Here is a 20,001-nt window from a genome sequence, read left to right on the forward strand (position 1 = left end):
AAAAATGCACCCCTCCCTCTCCCTGTCCCCTCCCAACTCACCCCCATGGCCCTACCGGGGTGGCTCCGAGGGCTGATTGTCTGGTTGCAGCCCCCCCGCTCCACTCAAGTCTTCCCAGGTGTGAAATGGGGACACACACACACACACACACACACACACGCACACACACACACACCCCGGGCCCCTCGCACCCAGCTCCCGTGGTCGTGGGGTGCGTGGAGCTGGAGGGGGGGTGGTTAGTTGCCGTAGAAGCCGTAGTAGCCACTGTCGGCACCCGGGTCCTTGTCGTAGAGGTCCCCGTTGCGGGGTGGGGGGGAGCTCTCGGTGCTGGAGGGGTACGGGGACACCCGCCGCCGCTTGCACTCGTACAGCCCCGAGTCCGAGGAGTCTCCCGAGGTGGCGGCGGGGGGCTCGGGGGCCCAGCCCTCCGCCTCCTTCCCCTTGTCCTCCCGGGGCTCCCGGTACCAGCCCAGAGCCCCGGGGCTGCCCTTGGGGCCGTATTGCCCGGGGCTCCAGCCCCCCGCTGCCCCGAACCCCCCCGGCCCCTCGGGGTAGTAAGGGAGGGGAGGGTGGGGGGCAGGTGACAGGGCGAAGGGCTTCACCCCGTAGGGCACCAGTTTGCCCCCCCCGTACCCCCCTTCGTAGCCACCATACTCCAGCGCCCCAGCGGCAGGCGGCTGCTGGGGGGTGAAGTACCAGCGCGGGGGGTCCTTGGGGGGCAGCGGCAGCGGAGCCCCCCGCTCCCCACCGAAAAAGCGCCCGGGGGGCAGCGGGTACTGCTCGGGCAGGAAGGGCTGGAAGCGGGGAGCGGGCAGGAGCTGCTGGCAGCCGGGACCCTCCGGCGGAGATGGGGTGAGGCGATCGCCCTCCGAGGCCGTGTACATCCTGGGGGGGACAGGGTGGGAGTGGGGGGGGTGCCCTCCTGCCAGCTGGGGCAGTGGCGGGGGGGGGACCAGCGGGAGGGTTGTGTGGGGGGACACTCACGAGTCAAAGTTATCCCGGAAGCCTTTGGCGAAGGGGTTGTGGTCAATCTTCAGTTGGGTGATCTGGGGGGGGGGGGCATGGAGCTGGGGGGGCTGGGGCTGCTGCCAGCCTGCCCCCCCCGCTTCCTCCAGCGACGTCCCCTCATTCCTTTTCCCTCAAGCAGCTTGCCCCCGCGCCCCAAGTCCCAGGACACCCACCTCAGCACCCATGGGGCTCAGCCACAGCTGGGGGGGGGCAGGCTGTGCTGGGGGCCGGGGGGGAAGTGGGGTGATTGCTGAGATGCTGATGGGATGCTGGGGGGGGGACTGCAGGGCGCTGAGGGGATGCAGAGGGTACTGGGGGGGGGGCTACTGGGATGCTGAAAGGATTCGGGGGGGAGGTTACTGGGATGCTGAGGGCATGTGGGGGGGGTACCAGGGGTTGCGGGGATGCTGCGGACAGGGGTGTTGGCAGAGGGGGGGCTGGGGGGATGCCACCGGGGCTTCCCTGTTGCTGGGGACCTTAGAGGGTGCTGGGGGGGGTACCAGGGGCTGCTTTGCGGGGGGGTTATCGGGGTTCCTGTGATACTGGGGCATAGCAGTGGTTTCTGTGGCCCTGGGAGGATGCTGGGGAGTTGCTGGGGTTCCTGTGCTTGGGGGGGGGGGGGGTTGTATTTCGGGGGGGGAAGTGTCTCGTACTCACGTCAGCGTTCTGGTAGGCTGTGACGGCGATGAACTGGGTCTCGGGGAAGGCGAAGGTGTGGGTGTGCGGGGAGGGGTACACCTCCTCGCCCTCGCCCTCCTTCACCTCCGTCACATGCAGCCGGGGCTGGTACTTGTGCAGCGACTGCAGCACGATCATCTGGGGGGGCGGGGGGGCAGCGGGCGGTCAGGGTCGGGGGGCACGTGGGGACCCATCACAGCCCGGCACGGCGGCGGGAGCCTTACCTGGCCGACGTTGTTGGATGCGCCCTTGTTGTTGGTGAGCTTCAGCTTCCCGAAGGAGACCTCCTGCCGCATCCAGTGGGCGCCCGTGTTGGGCGAGTCGGGGTGCAGGTAGAGGCGGTTCCCTGGGGAAAGAAGTAAAGGGGAAGGGGGGCAGCAGGGATGGGGTTCCCCCCCGCCTGGCACCATGAGGAGGAAGAGGACTGGGGGGGGGGGGGGGGTGGCTGTACCTGGCATGTTGCCCTCGGCTTTGCCACACTGCACCCACTTGCCGCCCTGGTAGCGCCAGTGGTGCTGGTCCACCAGCACCACGTCGACGCAGACGCTGTAGTGGGCCACGGGGTTGAGCCCTGAGAGGTTGAAACTGAGGAACGGGAACATGCGCCTGGGGAGGGGACACAGGACACTGTCACCCCCCCTCCTACCCCTGGCACAAAAGGCTGCACGGGGTGGGGAGGGGTGATGGGGAAACTGAGGCAGCGTGATGCCCACCCCCCCCCTCGTGCCCGGCTGGGTGCCCGTGAGGAGCTGACTGACCCCAGCAGCTGGGGGGATGCTCTCGGGGCCGATTCCCCCCCCCACTCCCCGGTATCTTCCTCCCCCTCCCCAAGCACCTTCCGGATCGGAAACCAACACCGCTGCTATTTCGGGCTGGGCGCCAGCCTGCGCCAAGGGCAGGAAGGGGACAGGACAGGACGGCCGGGGGGGACCCTGTGGCCGTGGGGCTGCAGCTGCCACCCCCCACCATGGAGCTGCACCCCGCTGTCCCCCCCTGCACCCGGGGAGGGGGCACCCAAATCTCTGACACCCCCCCCTCTCCAAGTTCAGGCCCTCCTTTACCATCACCGGCCCCAGTAGCCCCAGTTGCCAGCCCAGGTTTGCAGCAGGGCCTTGAGCTGGGGGTGCTGGTTCAGCCCCCCCCGGCAGAGCTCAGCTCTTCGACCGCAGCATTTTGGCACCCGCTGAAGTTTTTTGGCAGCCGGAGCTGGAAACCAGCCCCAGCCCCACCAGCAGCCCCGACCCCGCTGCCCGGCCACCTCGTTAGTGTCACCCACGTTAACGAGCCATCGCTGGTGGGGAGCAGGATGGAGCCTCCCCCTCAAGACCAACATGGGGGACACAGAGGGCCCCCCAGCCCTGCTCCCAGCTTTGTTTGTGTGAGATACACATGGGGTGATGGGGAAAATCATCCTGACCCCCCCCGAGGGAAGAGGATTGGGGGGGGGGAGGCTGCAGCCCCCCACACCCTGTCCCCCTCCCTCTCTCCTTTCCTCTCCCTCCCTCCCGTGGGCTGTGCCGCTTCCCGTCTGCGGTAGCCGGTGGGTGAAGGTGGGGGGCGGCTGGTGGTGGGGTGGGGTCTTGGGGCTGGGTTCCCCCTCCCCTCCCCATTTCCTCAAAGTGCTGGCGTTTCTCATAAAGCGGGTGCTGGAGCTTCTCTGAAAGGGCCCCCCTGGAAAGTCTCACCCAGCTGACGGGCTCCTGTGTGGGGCTGGGGGCTTCTGCCTCCCCCTGTGCCAGAAGGGAACCCCTGTGTCCAGGCCGGGTTTGGGCAGGGAGGGGCATAGGGGAGGGGGCTGCTCTCCGGAGCCATCACCCCAGTAGGAGCGAGGGACAGGGCTGGCAGCGGGGCTGCCCACCAGCAGGATTCACCCCTGGCAGGGGGCTGGTGGTGGTGGGCGGTTAATTTTCCTCCTCACCAGCATGGGAAGGGGGTCCCCTGCCTGTCCTGCCTGCCCTGCCTGCTCCTGGCCACCTCAGCCCCCAGCACACCACAGTTTCCCACCAGCCCCAAGGCAGAGACCTGTGAGCTCATGACAGGGATGACACGATGCCCCCAGGGGGCTGCTGCACCAGGGAGCCCAACCAAGCCCCCCCCCCCCGAGCCACCACCCTGCCCCTGCACACCAGGGAGGGTCTAAACACGGGTGAGGAGCAAAGCGAGGGGCTGGGGGCACAGGGGATCGGCCGTGACCCCAGCAGGAAGCGGGGCTCAGGCAGTGCCCGGGCAGCGGGGAAGCGGCATGCAAAGAGCGGTGGAAAGAGCGCGCGTAGCCCGCGCCGGGTGCTGCTGACTCAAAATTGCCCTCGCGAGAGAGAGGGGAAAAGAAAAGAAAAGAAAAAAGAAAAAGAAAGCAGCGCTTGTGGCAAAGAGCAGCGCACGTGCTCCCCAGCGCCGGAATGGCCGGTGGCCCTGAGCATCCCGCGTACCCCGGGGTCCGGCCGAGCCCTCGCAGGCCCCATCCCACCACTCGTGCACCGAAAGCGGGCACCCGCCGGGGCTCAGAGCTCCTCCGGAGCCAGCGAGCTGCGGCCGTGGCGAGGGAAGGTGGTTCCTGCCACTGATAAAAACTTGCAGCCACATCAAAGGGCGGCAGCGAGGGGCTGCGCTGCCTCCGAGCCCCCGCTGAGCTCTCGCAGGGCGATGCTTTGCCACACTCCGGGTGCCAAAACCCTCGCTGCCACCCGCACCCGGCACACCAGCGAGCCGGGGTGGTGGCTGGGCCTGGGGGCAAGCAGCCAGGCCGGGTGTTGCACCAGCCCCGAGCTGCTGCAAGGAGCAGGGAGGAAGAAAACAGCCTTTTTCTGGGGTTTGGGTTTTTTGGGTTTTTTTTGTTTGTTTTTTTTTTTTGCACCTTGCTTGCTCCGACACCGCCGGTTCCCCGGCTCCCCGAGCCTCGCGCTGCCGGCAGAGCAGAGAGAGAGAGTCACAGCTCAAACGCTGCCGCGGTGCAAACCGCAGGGCTCGGCCGGGGCACGGGAAGGTGGGGGGTAAGACCCGAAACCATGCACGCCTCGTGTTTATTTTTAAATCCCCCAGAGCTTGAGCTCCCGGAGCTGCTGCTTGGGCAGCGCTTGGTTCCTTTGGGTTTGGCCTCTGCAATTTGGGAGGTGCCATAGTGGGGTGCAGGATGCCCTGGACAATTCACTCCCACCCCTGCCGTGCACCCCAAAAACCAGTGGGTGCCTCTAGTTTCTCCCCCTTCGCATGTTTGTTTTTGGAGCGCTGGAAGGGGCTCCTGGCTACCAGGTTGCGCTGAGGTTTGTCCCTGCATGAACCCCTCAACTCCTCGGGGGGGCTGCAGGAGGGACGGGGCGTGCGGCCATGGGGCAGGGGCACCAGGGGTCATGGGGACATGCCAGCACATCCAGGGGACATGGGTGTCAAGTTAGGTGATGTGGGGACACTGGGGTCGGGGGGGGACACAGGCAGCAGGGATGGGGGGCCAGTATGAACCCAGGGAAATCCAGGGCCCAACCACCTGCAAACCTGCCCAGGGCCAGGAGCGCAACCCCCACACAGGCAGCGGTCCCCCCCAGCCCTGCCTGCCCCCCCAGCAGCGCCCTGGGGGGGGGGGGGGGGGGGGGGGGGGGGAGGGGACTGCCAGCTTCCTGAACTGCCTCCTCTCCCAGTGGCAACCCCGTGCGCCCCAGCCCGAGCGGCCGCAAGAACCACAGTCGCAGTGGAGATCGGCGCAGCCCCCCGCCACGTTCCACCTGCCCCCCGCCCTCACTGCGCAGCTGTAGGGCACAGCACGGTGACATGGCGCAGTGACACGGCACGGCTGCTTGGCATGGCACAGTGACATGGCCTGGCTGCACGGCACGGCACAGTGGCACAGCACGGTGACACGGCACGGCGACACGGCACGGCTGCTTGGCATGGCACAGTGACACAGCCTGGCTGCACAGCACGGCACGGTGACATGGCCTGGCACGGTGACACAGCCTGGTGGCACGGCACAGCACGGCACAGCGGCGTGGTGCCATGTGGCTGCGTTGCACAGCTGCGTGGTTTCACGGCGCGGCTGTTGGGCACGGCACGGTGACACGGCATGGCACGGTGACACGGTACGGCTGCACGGTGACACGGTGTTGCGTGGCTGCATTGCACAGCACGGCATAGGTGCGTGGCACAGCTACGTGGCGGCACGGCACGGCACAGCACGGCTACACCGCTGCCTCCGACCCCGCAGAGCTGCCCGCCGGGCACCGGGTCCCCCTCAGCCCAGCCCACACGAGAACAGCAGCTGCCGGCCCGGACGAACCATCCCCGAGTCTCCCCAAAAAAGGCAAAACCAGCTCTTGTGTTCCCCCAAATGTGTGGCCACCCCTGGCACCTCTCAAACCAAAGCCAACCCTCGTGTCAAACCCAGCCCGTGTGTCCCCAAAGCTGTCCCCCATGTCCCCTCCAAAGGCAACACCATCCCTTGAGTCCCCAAATGCAAAGCCAGCCCCTGTGTCCCCCCAAAAAGCAAAGCCAGCCCCGACTTCGCAGCAGAAACCCGTGGCAGGAATTCCCCAGGCCCTTCGCAGCCGGGGCGATGGTGAGTCCTTGGGGGTTTCCGCAGAAATCCTGCCCCGGCTGAGCCCCAAGAACCGTGGGGGGTGGAGGAGGGATGGGCACCCGCGTGGGAAACCGGGAGGAAATTATTTTTGCTGGGGACGAGTGGGCGCAGGACAGCGTGGGATGGCACGGGAGGGCGGCGTGTCAGAGCCGGGGCAGGGAAGGCGCCAGGGGGATAAATCCCAGCGCCCCACCAGGTTCGCCCCGGTGCCGCTGTCTCCCACCCGGCCTCAGCTCCTCTCCTTGGGGATGCGGGGGGCTGCACCCCAGGGATGCTGCCAGTGGGATGGGACATGTCCCCTGCCCTGCCCCGGAGCCCCGCAGCGTGGTGGGTGCCAGCTTTGGGGCACCCGTCCCCCTCGAAGCCCCGCTTTGGGGTTTTTCCTGTGTCTCAGCAGCGCTGCAGCCCGGCCCTGCACACAGATTTTTGCAAAAGCAGCTCGGGGTTGGGGGAAACGGATGTTTTGTGGCTCTGAGTTTGACGTCTCCCCGGGCTGGGTTTGCTGAGAGCCCCCCCCCGGCACAGAGCACATCCCCCCGCCCAGACCCCAGCCCCTCTGCAGAGCTGGCGGGGGGCATGGAGCTGGAAAAAGAGCCCCCAAAATCGCCTCAGCTTCAGGCTGGGAGCTGGCGGCAGAGCCCGGAGGGGCAGCGGGGCAGAGGGGAGGGGGTCTTTGGGGGCACCCCAGTTTCCAGACCCTCACCACCAGATCCTGAGCCACCCTGATGCAGGGGGGTGGGACGGGCACTGCCCCAGCACCGGCCACGACGGCTGGGAAAAAGAGGACGAAAGCAACGGGGCGGATTTCAGTGGGTTCCTGGAGGACCTGAACGATGGTGGGCGAGAAACAACCATTTGTGGGGGCCCAGCACCCCCGTCACCCCCTTGGCCGATGCTGGGGACGCGTCACCCCACCCGTGACGGTGCCGGTTTGCTGCGAGCGGCCCCAAGGCTGGAGGGGGGGGGCATGGAGGGGGGGGGCAGCAGGCCCGGGAACGGCCGTGGCAAACCAAGCGGCCCTAACGTGTTTAGACTTCCAACACATTAAGCAGGTTGGGCTCAGCATCGAAGTGACACCGTCTGTCTCAGCCGAGAGAAGAGGACACGGAGCGTCGCTGCCGGCAGCCCCCATGCTGGGCAGAAAGAGACCCCCCGGGCCAGGGAATGTGGTGGAAGTGGGGGGGGTGTCTCTGCCAGCTGCCCCGTCACCCCCTCGCTGGGGATTTTCAGCAGCCACGGCAGCCCCTGAGCCGGATCAGGAGGGGGCTGAGCCCCAAACTCAGCCCCACCGCGCTCCCGCTCCCCTCCTCACCCCAGCACGGCCCCACTGAGACCTCCCAAACTGCAGCCCAGGGCCCGGCTCCCCCCCCCCCCACATCACCCCACTGTGACGGGCTCAGGGTGGGCACCAACATTTCAGGTTCCCTTTGCTCCAAGTCGGGGCGACTCCACAACCCCCCAGGGCCCGTATCAGACCCAGCCCCCTCCAGACCCTGCAAACAGGGGTGTTGGCAAAAGGTGGGGTGGGCCTTAGCCCCCCCCCCCCATATCTCCCAACCCTCCCCCAGGGTCCCCCAGCCTGTGAACACCCGCAGCACGGAGGGGACAGCAAGTGCCCGGCTGTGGGGTCACCAACGGCTGTTTCGGCACCCAGGACGTTGCCGAAATGTTCCCCCTTCCCCAGGAACATGGCGGGGGGGGGGGGGGGGCACCCGGCCTCTGCCTGCCCCACGGAGCGGGGGGGGTGGATTTCCATCCCGGAAGGAGGACAGCAAATAGAGGGGGGTGTCACCCACCCCCTCCCTGCGCTCAGGGGGTGGCACCGGGCTCTCACTACTTGTTGCAGCGCTGAGCTCAGGATCCGGCCCGTGGGTCGAGGCCGGATAAACGCTGCCTCCAGGCCCCCGGCACCATCTCCGCGACCTTTCTGGCACAACAAACCCTGCCCGGACACGGAAGGTCCGGACCCCCAACCTGACACAGTGGGGGACACCCCCCAGACTCCTTTCTCCTTCCAACAAGTCTCAACTCCCCTAGAAAACAAGACGAGGGGGGGGGTCTGATCTACTTTGCTCCCCCACTTTTTTTTTCCCCTTTGCACAGACAGACAGGCATCACCCCCAAACCCACAGGTGTGGGGATCCCCTCTTGCACATCTCCCCCCCCTCCACCTTGCACAGGCGGCCCCACAAACACCTCCCACCCTTTGGGGACACAAGGCAAGAACCTCCAGCCCCTCACCGTGCCGGTCAGCCCCTGCCCACCCCGCAGCCCCCCCAAACCTGTCCCGCACCCCTCTCTGCGCCCCCCACCGCCAGCATCCCCAATGCCCCCACCCTGCCTGTATCCCAGCCGAGGGACCCCCACCCACTGCTCCCAAATGCTGGTCCCGTTCCCGGTCTCTGTCCCGGTACCCCCCTCCCGGTGCCTCCCCCCGGTAACCCCCGGTACCCCGGCTCACCTGCCCTGCTTGGTGATGATCATCTCGGTCTGGTGCTTGTGGAACTTGGCCCAGAGCGGGTAGTTGTTGAGCATCACCTGCACCTTCCCGGCCGCCCGGTACCCGGGGAGGGCGCAGAGCGGCCCGGCGCGGGGGCACAACGGCGCGGCCCCGGGGGTGTAAGCGCCCTCCGCACCCCCGTACAGCTCCGCGCCCGCGTAACCCTCCACCGCGTAACCCTCCACCGGAGCAGCCGCGGGAGGCGGCGGGGCCCGGTAAGGCGGGCACGGTCCCAGAAACCGGCCGCCGAAGCTACCGGGAGCACCGTAGGGTAGCGGGGGGACTCCCGGCTCCGGTCCCCCTCCATCACCGTAGAAGGCGGCGGCATCCCGGGGGCCCGGCGGCTCCTTGGCGAAGCTGGAGGTGCCGCTGAGCATGGGGGCGGCGGGGCGGGGGGCTCCGGTGCCCGGCTCCAGCGCGCCCATGGACGGGGGGGGCGGGCACCGGCCCCGTTCAGCCGCTCATGGGGGCCCCACCGGCGGCCCCGGGACCCGGAGCCGGGCGCGTTTCAGCGGTTCCCCCCCCACCGGGCTCCCACCGCCCCCTCCATGCCCAGCGGCCCCGGATGGGGGGGGTGAGAGAGTGGGGATGGGGGGGGGGACGGCGAGCCGGGACAAGCCAAGGGGGAGGGGGTTAAAAAAAACAAACCAGAAAAACAAACAAAAAAACCCCCAAAAAACCCAAACACCTGGAAAGCCCCCAAAAGTGCCGTCGGAGGGGGTGGGGGGGTGTCGGCGGCGTGGCGGGGGGGGGCCCACCCTGCCCCGCTGCTGCCGGTGCCGCTGCCGGTGCCCTCACACGCTCCACCTGCCCATCCCCGTGGCCCCGCGCCTCTTATCCAAAGAAGCGGCTCCGCGCCGGGAGCTCCGCCCCCCGCCACCCCCCCCCCCCCCCCGCGGAGCCGGCCCCCACCGGGGCGGGGGGGGGCGGGCCGGGAGGCGGGGAGCGGGACACGCGGGTCCCGGACACGCGGGGAGCGCAGCTCGGGAGGGGATGGGGGGACACGGGGGACACGAAGAGTGGGAGGGGATGGGGGACACGGGGGGCACTGGGGAGGGGGGAGATGGGAGGGGGGACGCGGGAGGAGCCGGGGCCGTGGGACAGGGCAGGGATGGGGACACGGGAGGGGACAGGGACACTCTGAGGGGACACGGGGACAGAGTGTGGTGTGACCAAAGGACCGGGGCGGGGGCCACGCTCCGGTGTTTTGGGGCTCTGGGGTGGCGCAGGGCACTGGGGGCCCTTAATTAACCCATTAATTAACCCGGGAGTGGTGAGTGGGTCCTGTGTGCCGGTGTTTCCCCCCTGGGGAGACCGGGGCAGCCCCCAGACTCGATATTTGGGGTCCCCCCCCCACACCCCCTGGTGTCACAGCGGACACGGGAGGTGGCTCAGGCTGTCCCGGGGACCGGGGCTGGGGGGGGCGGGGGGGCTCGTCTCGTTCTCGGCCTCCTTCCCCTTCTGCTGGATTTGGGGTGGTCCAAGCACCCCAGGGAGCTCAGACACACCGTGCCCACCCTCCGTGCCCACCCTCCGTGCCCACCCCGAGGCCAGGCCTTCCCGGCACCTGCCCTTGACCCCGCTGTGCCGGGGGAAGTCCCCGTGTCCCCCGGAGCCATCACAAAGGCATTTTTGCTCTGGAGGGGCCGCTTCCCTTGGCAGCTCCCCAGCTCGGCGCCCATCAATACTTTCCATTCCCAGTGGGGCAGCGCCGCGGGAGGGTGGGGGATGGCTGGGTGCCACCCTGCGCCCATCGCTGCCACACCACAGGGAAGGACGAGTGACACTGCCACCAGTCCCTGTGTCCCCTTCCTGGGGTCCTGGCTCGGCCCTGGGGTGCAGGGATGTGTCCAGCCTTCCCCAGGCCTGCGGGACCCCCCCTGGGGCTGGGGGTGTGTGTAGAGGGGGGGGAGAAAGGGGCATATGTGGGTCTCTACCAAACCCACATCTAAATCCCCTGGGCCCCACGGTCCCGGGGTCGCAGCTGCCCCCCTCCTGGAGGGCAGCGGGAGCGGATGGGGACAGGGGTGGGGATGGGGACAGGGATGGGGATGAGGATGAGAACAGCTCTGCTTCCCCCACGGAGGGATCCAGCTGTGGGGCAGGAGGAAATGGGGAGTTAAGGATGCACAGGGCAGGGGCTGTGGCTGTGGGGGGCGGATGGACGGGACCCCCACGTCCGGCCGGAGCGGTGGTCTCGCAGGGGGGGTTGTGTATTGGCCCATCAGACACAGCTTAGCAGCCATTCCGACCGGCTTTTCACCGGTGTCATTGTTCCGAGGGGTCCCCGGGCTTCAATCCCTATGCAAAGCCCCCCCCCCCCCCCCCCCCCCCCCCCGCTGCTGTCCCCCCCCTCCTGCTTTTCCGGCTTCCTGCCAGCTCCTCCCGGCCCCTAATCCCTCAGGAGTTAGTGGGGGAGAGGGGCTAGTGTTGGGGCATGTGGCAGTGGAAGGGGGGGTGTGCGGGGTTTTGCAGCCCCCCCCCCCCCCCCCCGTGCTCACCCTGGCCTGGTGTGCACACAAACACACACAGAGAAACACGCACACACACACGTGTACCCCCCTCCCTGCACAGCCGCTGCCCGCTGTGCGTGATGCCTGTGTCCAGGGCAGCGCATGGCAGCTGTGTCTTCCCCCCCCCGGGCACCCCCAGGCTGCCAGGGCACCGCCACCCCCTCCCGACCCATCAGGCAGGAATCCCCCCACCGAGTTCCCAAGTGAAGAAAAAGAAGGAAAACAAGGAAATTTCCAGAAAATTTTTCTAGGAGGTAAAAAATAAAGGCCGGAGGGGGGGTTATGGACTGGGGGGAGCGACTTATTAAGGGAGGGGGGGAAGCAAGTGGTGCAGCACATGTGCTCCCTGACGTCACGACGTGCTAATTCATTCCTGTTATACCATCGCCGGCGAGGATAAATTCACAGGCACAGCCCCCCCGCCGCGAGATCCGCCGTCGCGGTCGCCCAGATGGGTGTCGGGCCCATGAGCATCCCCGCTGCGCCCGTGGCTGGGGACCTGCCACCACCACCCCATGTCCCCCATGCCCCTGGGGGTCCCGGTCCCGGATGGTGCCGACAGCGGGATCTGGCAGGGTGGGGGAAGGAGCGTGGCTCTGTCCCCAGGATGTCATGTCCTTGAGTGTTGTGTCCCCCCCCCCACCCCCCTGCCACGGTAAAGTGACACCGGGGGACACTGCCCTCCCTGGGAGGACACAGCGGGACTCCTGGGGCGATGGTTGTCACACGCGTCCCTGCGCAGGGAGGACTCGCTCAGGGCCAGGGGGGAGCCGTGTCCTGACTGTCACCTTGAACAGCCTCCGACGGCCCCGTCTACCGGTGTCGGGGATGCTCCAGGGCACCCTCAGCCCGGGGATTGGGGCTTGGTCCCCCCCCCGACGTCGTGTCCCTTGGGATGGGACAGTGTCTGCGCCAAGCGGCCGGAGCTCAGCCCTCCACGGCAAGGGAGCACCAGGATTTGGGTCCAAACCTCCCTAAAGCCGGGCAGCGACTCTGCAGCAGCAAATCTGGCCGGGGTGTCCTCACCTGCAGGGCCCTTCCTGGAGGGCAGGAGCCCTGGGACCTCCTCGGGGCTAAATTCCCCTCCTTCTTCAAGCCCCGTGCCTCAGTTTCCCCTCCGCAGCTGGCTGTTGCAAGACGGCGCTTTGCACATCCGAGCATCCTCGAGAGCACGGGGCCGGTGGCTGAGGGTGGCAGCGTGTGGGCCCCCGTGCCCGTGGGTCCCGCTTGGCCACTCGTCCGGTTTCCGGCGCTCGCTGAGACACCAGCACCCGCAGAGGGGCCGGGGAGGAAACAGCTCACGCTGCAGGATACGCCCCACGGGCCGGGGCCGCGCTTGCTGCCTCGCAGGCTCTGCCCCACGGGCCACATCCCTCCCCAAAGCAGCTGCAGCGTCGAGCCCGCGCCCGTCCCCCGGCAGGACCTCCAGTCTCCCTCCCTGCCTCAGTTTCTCCTCCTGCAGCTGCAGGATTGAACATCCCCAACCTTGGGGTCCCCAACACCGGCACGGGATGGGGGTTGGAGCCTTTGCGGGGGGGATTATCCCAGACACCCCCTGTGACCTGTCACCTCTGTGACATGTCTCCATCCTGCATCTCACCGCTCCTGGACGTCAGCCCGGTTGATCCCAGGACCAACTCCCCGGCTGAGGCAGCGGGCAGGACCCAGCCCCCAGCAGGGTGCCCCGCTGTCCCCAAGCCCCCCTGTCCCCAAGCTCCCCTGTCCCCACGCCACCCTCCAGCCCAGACCCCAGGCAGGTGCCGGTGCTGCTGCGGGGATTTGCCTTTCCGTCAGGAATTTGGCTGTTGGGGACCGAGGGGAAACTTGGGGGTTATTTTCTTAGTAAATGGCATTGTTCCTGTTTTCATTATTAAAACGAGCGCAAAGGCACCGGGCACCCACGGGGGCTAAATTTGGTCTCAGGGAAAAACAAAAATACTCCCCCCACCCCGGAGGAATTTGCATCTCGCTGCTGCTCGAAGGCAGCGCGGTGCCGAGAAGTTCATGGAGGCATGAATGCAAACCGCAGCGCGGCCGGGCCGGGCCGGCCACCTGCCACCCACCCGGGGGACCCCCGGGGCACCCCCCGCCACCCCTCTGCGGGGCCGCATCCTGCACCTGCCTGCACCCAGCCCTGGGTGCTTCACAGCCCAGGGGCCGGAGGGTGCAGGGGGAGATGGAGCCTCACCCCTGGTCCCTCTCTGCTGTACCCCCGAGCGGAGCGATGCTGCTGAGCCCCCCCCCAACAGCTCGCCTGGGCTCTCACCCTGCAAAGCCCCTTCCTGCACCCCCAGGCACCTTGTCGTCCCCCCCCCAAAAAAAAGCACAGCCTGGTTCCACACCACCAGCAGTGTCCTGTGAGTCAGAGCGAGCAGGGGAAGCCGAGTCGCAGGTGGGGAATGGGGCAGAGCCGGTGGATGGTTTGGGGGGCTCGGCCCCCACCGCAGCGGGTCCTGGCCCCCATCCGCCCCACGCCGCCGCGCCCCGCCCTGCGCCCCAACACTGTCACCCCCCCTCCTTCCTGCCCCAAACCACTCGGCAGCCGCCACGCTCCACCCCGGCCCTTTGGCAGCCCCGCTTTGGGGGGAAGCCCCATGGCGGGGGGGGGGGCTGAGGGGAAGGAGGGGAGTGGGGCAGGGGGGGCCGTGGTGAGCCCATCCCGCTGTGGGGCTTCCCCTGAGCACCCTCAAACCATTTAGTGGGAGGAATCCTGACCGGTGCTGGGAGGATGCTCAGCACCTCCCGCTGCCGGACCCCGCTGGAAGGGGAGCACCCATGGGTGCTGCCCCTTCCCCAGCGCTGTCAGAGCGAGGCCTGGGCCAGCCGGGGGTGACAAGTCGGTAGCAGCTCTGCGAGGCGGGGGGGGGGTCAGCGGCTGGGGGGGGGCCGAGCAGACGGCTCCTTAATCTCGGGGAAGGAAGCAGCTCTGGTTACGGAGCTGCCCTCGGTGTAAAAGGAGAGCAACAGGAAGAAAAGTCATTAACATCGTTCCAGCCGCTGCCATCCAAAACCCTCCTGGTGCTCGGCCCCGCGTCGCCAACCCCCGCACCCCCCACGCCCCCGCCACCGCGCTCCCGGGGGGCCCTGGCATGGGGTGGCACGAGGGGTCCGGCCTAGGGATCCCCCCTTCCCATGCTCCATCCCTGGGGTGGTCCCGCTCGAAGCCCCAGCTCCCGGAGTCACGGGATTTAGCGGTCCTGGCCTCCTGCCTGCGGGACAGATCCTGCCCGCTGGCCCCGGCTGCGGCTCCAGTCCCTCCTCCTCCTCTTCCTCGCCGTGGCCCTGGGAGGTGGCAGCGTGCGTGGGGCAGCTTCCCACAACCTCCCCATGTGGGTGCCACTATGTCTGGGGTGTCACCATGCCCAGTGCGCCACCATGCCCAGGGTGTCACTGTGTCCGGGGTGTCACCATATCTGTGGTGCCGCCATCCCCCCCCCGTGCACGGAGCAGGAGCACCAGGGAGCTTTGATGAGTGTGACGTGGGTGTGCGAGGGGTGTGCATGGGTGTGCAAGAGGGCTGGCCAGAGCGTGTGTTAGTGTGGGTGGGTGTGCAAGGGCTGGGGGGGTTGTGCGAGGGGGCTGTTGTGTGCAGGGACAGCTGTGGGTGTGCAAGGGCCCCCGCCACACGCGTGTGAGGATGCTGGTGTGAGGGTGCCCGCGTGTGCGCAGGAGCCCGCGCCGTGCGAGCGAGCAGTGCAGGGTGTGTGTGTGTGTGTGGGGTGTCCACAGGGTGTGCCAGGGCCCCCCCCGCTCCCCGCCAGCACCCGTCGAGCCGGGGGGAGCCTGTTTCACCCCCCGCCGCCGCTCGCCGGCCCCTCGCCCCCTTCCTGTACGAGGGAATTTACTTCAGCGGGAGCCAGATCCTCGGTGAAAAGCTGCAGCTCCCTGGGGAGCGCCGGGGGGCTGCAGCCCCTGTCTGGCCGGTTTAGCGTGACGGGGGCGCGTGGGGCTGCGGGGCTCGGGCCCCCGGCCCTTCCTCTTCGTCAGCGGGAGGCGAAGGCCGGGGAGTGATGTGCGCTGACCGGGCGGGGGGACGGCGGGCGAGACACGGGCTACAGCTTCTGACAACACGCGGCCCCGGCGGGCACACACGCGTGTGCGGGATCGCCCGCCCCGCTGCCCTCCCGAGAGCCCCCGATCGGGGATGTGGCCACGGGAGGGGTCCCGCAGGCTCCGTGACATGGGTGACATGGGGACATGGGGGTGCTGGACCCTTCTGGGATGGTGCTGAGGATGCTCCAGCCGAACAGAAGAGATGGCGATGTCTGATCCTGCCCCATAGGTGCCAGTCCTGCCCCATTAGGTCCCATCCTGTCCCTCAGGGTCCTGTCCTGCCACACAGGGTCTCATCCTGCCCCTTTAGGTACCATCCTGTCCTGCAGGGTCCTGTCCTACTCTGCAAGGTTCTACCCTGCCCCACAGAGACTGATCTTGCCCCGTTGGGTCCCATCTTGTCCCTCAGGTCCTGTTCTGCCACGTAGGGTCTCATCCTGCCCTGTTGGGTCCCATCCTGTCCCATCAGGTCCCATCCTGTCCCACCAGGTCCCATGCAGTTCTGCAGGGTCCGACGTGGCTCTGGAGGGCCCGATCCTGCCCCGGGGGGTGGCATGGGCTGGGGGAGGCAGCTGGAGGCAGGACAGCGGCAGGGACAGACACTCGCCGCGTGCCAAAACGGCAGAGCCAGGAGTTAAAAATACCCGTGGGGGCCCTGCGACGGAAGTGGAGGTGTTGGCACCGGCTGCTCAGGGCCGGGGGGGCCATGCTCAGGTGTCCCGGCCCCCACCGGGGACCCTCCTACCCACCACCAGGACCCCACCAAAGTGGGTGGCAGCCCCGGCTGTTGGGTTCCCCACCACGCAGAGTCAGGCACCCCAAAATACCGGGCAGGAGGAGCGTCACCAGCACCCATCCCGCGGCGGGCACACCCAGGCCGGCGTGCGCCCACCGCCACCGCGGCGGCACGGCGAGGGGCCTGTGGGAAATGCAAAGTGACAAATGACGCCCCGTGCGCGTTAATTGATGTGACACGGGGCTGACACCGCGGTCGCACCCGGGGCCGGCACGCGGGAAGAGAAAAGAAAAAAAAAAAAAGAAAAAAATCCAATCAAATGTTAAAAATAGGTCAGGGGGAAGGAGCCGGAGCCGGTTTCATTTCAGCCGCCGGTTAAAAGGAGCCGCCCGTGGGTCCAGCCGGCGCGGTGCGAGCCCGAGCGCGGCGGGGGGAGCCAAAAATGAGGGAGGGGTGTGATGGAGGTAGAAGGGGCCGGGACGTGCTGTCGGCATCGCACGGCTCTGCCGGGGCAGGGGGACCCCCAGCCCCAAATCCCGCCTGCCCAAAGCGCGGCTCTGCGCAGCACTGGGGCTTGGCATCACACCACGATGCTCCCGCTGGCACAAATGGGGCTGGATTTATCCCCAAAATGCTGCTTCCCCCACCTCGAGCCACGCCGCAGGCGCTGGAGGGCTTTAGGGGACCCCCAGGTTTCCCGTGGGGGGGGGTTAGGGCAGGATTGCAGTGGGGACCGCTCCCCCAAAGGGTGGCCTGGTGCCTGGGGTGGCCTCGTGCTGGTGGTGGCCACGGCCGCCGTCCCGGCGGGTCACAGGGAGTTCAGGCTGCCGGCGCAGGTGTCGATGGCCCCCGGGCACCCGCCTGGCGCTGGATTTTGGGCCACCGGCCAGAGCGGGGCCACCAGCGGGTCATGGCCGTCACGTCCCCACATGTCCCCGTGGCCGCAGCGAGAGCCAGGACCTGCAGCAAGAGCTGAGGAGCAGCTCCCCGGGGACATGTCTGCCACGGGGCCACCGCCATGGCTGGCCACCACCGTGCTGTCCCCGAGAGCCACACAGGGACCGGGGCAGGGGGGGTGAGGGGGACACGATTTTTGTCCCTCCCTCCTCTGCTTCCCCAGCGCTCCCAGCATCACGGAGCAGCACCCCCCCACATCCCACCCTGGGGGGTACCAGGGCGCAGGGGGATTTTGGGGTGGGAGGGGGTTGTCTTCCACTAGATCCCCCCCACTTTGGATGCTCGATCGGGGTGACCCCGAGTTTAACCCCACTTACGGCGCCGGCAGACGCTGCCCCCGACGCAGATGGGTTGTGACAGCCGAGAAGTCCCCCCCCGGCGGGCGCTGGCAAGGCGCTGGCCGCGGCGGGGGCGGGGGGGTGAGACGAGGCCCATGTCACGGCGCGTTGGCTCCGTCACCTCCCCGCAGCGAGATGGCGGGTCCCGTACGCGCGAGGCCGAGGCCCAGCCGGCAGCTTCTGGGTCCCCAGGGGGCCCGGTGGCACTTGTCTCTCTGCAACATCTGTGATGGCGCTGGGCACATGGCAGCCAGGGCGCTGTGTGTGTGTGTCCCCGCTGTCATTTGAGGCCGCGACCCCCCCTCGATGGTTGGGAACGAGGTGTGGGGGGGTGTCACCGCAGATGGATGCCATCACAGGGATGAGGAAGGACATTGGGGTGGCTTGGCTAGGAGGGGACATGCCACATCCTCCCCAGGGTGGCAGGGTTGGTGTGAAGGGCAGGAGGTCCCTGGGGACTGTGGGAGCCACCACCCACCCCCCCGCCCCGCCCCAGGCTGCGGGGCGCGGGGCTGGGGAAGGCGAGGCACGTGCGAAAACCTTCTGTCTCTCCAGGAAGAGCATCTGCGAAAGGTCAGGCAGCTGCCAGCACACGTGTGTGAGGGGACCAGAGCCAGAGCCCGAGCTGGCAGGGCAGCGACAGGCAGCTGCTGCCTGCAGGGCAGGAGAGCTGGGCACCCCGGGGTGACACAGGCACCCCAAGGTGACGCACAGACCAGACTCCCTGGGATTTGGGCACCCTGGGGTGACGCAGGGACCTGGGAGTGATGTGGGCACACGGGGTGATGCTGGGACCAGGTACCCAGCCTGGATACAGGCACCCAGGGGTGACGTGAGCACCCAGGGGTGATGTGGGCACCCAGGGTGATGCTGGCACTGGGTACTCGGCCTGGACACAGGCACCCAGGGGTGATGTGGGCACCCAGGGGTGATGTGGGCACCACGCTCCCCTGAGAAGGACCCGAGCTGAGAAGCTGAAGCGCAGCAGCCCGGGGCCTTTTGCAGAGGAACGTGGGCCAAGAGCAGAACCTGCGGCCACCGCTGCAGCCGCTGGTTGTGCCACCTCCACCCACGGGGCCAAAGGGCTTCACTCCAAGGGCGTGGGGTCCCTTCCCCCGGCCGGGCAGCCCCTCCATTTCTTATAAACGCCTCTGGCGACGCTCCCTCATGACACGGCAGCTCTGGGGCTTGTGGTTAAACCCCAGGGCTCTGGCTTTGACTCACACCGGATCCACGGCAGAGAGGGGCCTTTCGGCGCCCACGGCTGGAAAGAAACGCTCACCCGAGCAGGAGCTCCGGGCGCTTCCTCGCAGCACCGTTTCCTATAAACCCCGATGGAGGGGAGCCGGGGCTGAGCGGCCACTGCGGCCCCCGAGCCAAGGCGAGGGATCCCCTGGAGCCCCCCTGGAGCTGCGGGGATCCCCTCCAGCTCAGTTTGGGGGGGATCAGCTTGCGCACGCAGGTGATCCCCATGAGCACACGGAGCCCTTTGTCAGGCAAAGGTGGAAGGAGTGAGAAACACCCGGGGTTAGGCATCAGCACAACCCTTACTAGACACCAGAGAATCCCCTTCATGGCACACACAGCCAAGCACACCAGGTCTGGCTGTCACCGTTGTCCCTGCTTGGAGCTGGCCCCGAACCCCCAGCAATGGGCCAGGAGCATCGCTGGTCCCCGTCCCCCTCCCTGTGCCGCAGGACCCAGCTGCAGGAGAAAGCGGGACCCGAGCAGCGAGAATTGTTTCATTTTTCCTCTAAATGATAGAAACGCCGAGAAAAGAAAAAAACCCAAACCTGAAAGCCTGCTGGAAAAAGAAACCTTTTAACCGGCCCAAAATAAGAGGGGTTTTTTGCCGGGAAAAACAAAAACAAAAAAAAGTTGCCGCATAGGAAACAGCAAGACGTGACCTGATGCGAGTCCGGGACGGGGACGCAGGGGGACACGGAGCCACGCGTGTGCTGTGGGGTGTCCCACCACGGTGAGGGGGGCAGAGCCCTGGGGTGGGGAGGGGGCTGCCCGCACCCCGCGTGGCTCTGGGGACCCAACGCCCTGTGCAGATGTTGTGACATCCCCGGCGTTTCGGGGGACAATTCCCCTGCAGATGTTCCCACCGCGCTGGGGACAGGCTGGAGGAGACAGACCCCCAGCTCCTGCCACGGTGGGAAGTGCCCCCCCCCCACCTCACCCACCCCCACACACCCCCCCCCCAACCCCTCTCACAGCAGGGACCAGCTCGTCCCTTGTCACCACAGCTGGCACAGCTGGGCCGCACCAGGGGCCCAGTGGGTCCAGTCAGACGCCTGACCCCCCCCCCCCGAGAGCCCCTGAGCCCCAATTTGGGTCCTCCCACCCCCCTGCTGCCAGTGGGACCCCCCCCAGACCCCCAGGCACGGTCCCCACCCCATCCTGGTGCCGTGGGGTGCAACGCCTGGGGTGGGGGGGGATGCTCCTGGTCCTGCTGTCCCCTGCCCCGAGATGTGGGGACAGCGGGGGCCACCCCCCACCCCCCACCCCCCACCCCAAGCACCCTTGGGGCAGCTGCAGAGGCACTCGGGGGTGGGTTTGGGGATTGGGGGGGGGGGGGCGGGGGGGTGCCATGCATGGGTGGCATCGCAGCACCCGGAGCCCTACGAGGTGGTCAAGGCACCCCA

At 67.8% G+C, this 20,001-nt stretch overlaps 1 protein-coding gene across 1 annotated transcript; it reads right to left on the bottom strand.

Annotated features, from left to right (window-relative positions):
* Nucleotides 1-103: 103 nt before the first annotated feature.
* TBX21 (T-box transcription factor 21) lies at nucleotides 104-9,583 on the bottom strand. The gene is made up of 6 exons (XM_074892157.1): nucleotides 8,715-9,583; nucleotides 2,138-2,292; nucleotides 1,911-2,032; nucleotides 1,666-1,824; nucleotides 985-1,046; nucleotides 104-885 (listed from the first exon to the last, which is right to left on the bottom strand). Exons 1-6 carry the CDS (start codon nucleotides 9,176-9,178, stop codon nucleotides 237-239), a joined length of 1,611 nt encoding a protein of 536 aa, XP_074748258.1. The 5' UTR covers nucleotides 9,179-9,583; the 3' UTR covers nucleotides 104-236.
* Nucleotides 9,584-20,001: the final 10,418 nt, after the last annotated feature.

Source organism: Strix uralensis, chromosome 22, assembly GCF_047716275.1.
Source record: "Strix uralensis isolate ZFMK-TIS-50842 chromosome 22, bStrUra1, whole genome shotgun sequence".
In the NCBI taxonomy this organism is placed as follows: Eukaryota; Metazoa; Chordata; class Aves; order Strigiformes; family Strigidae; genus Strix; species Strix uralensis.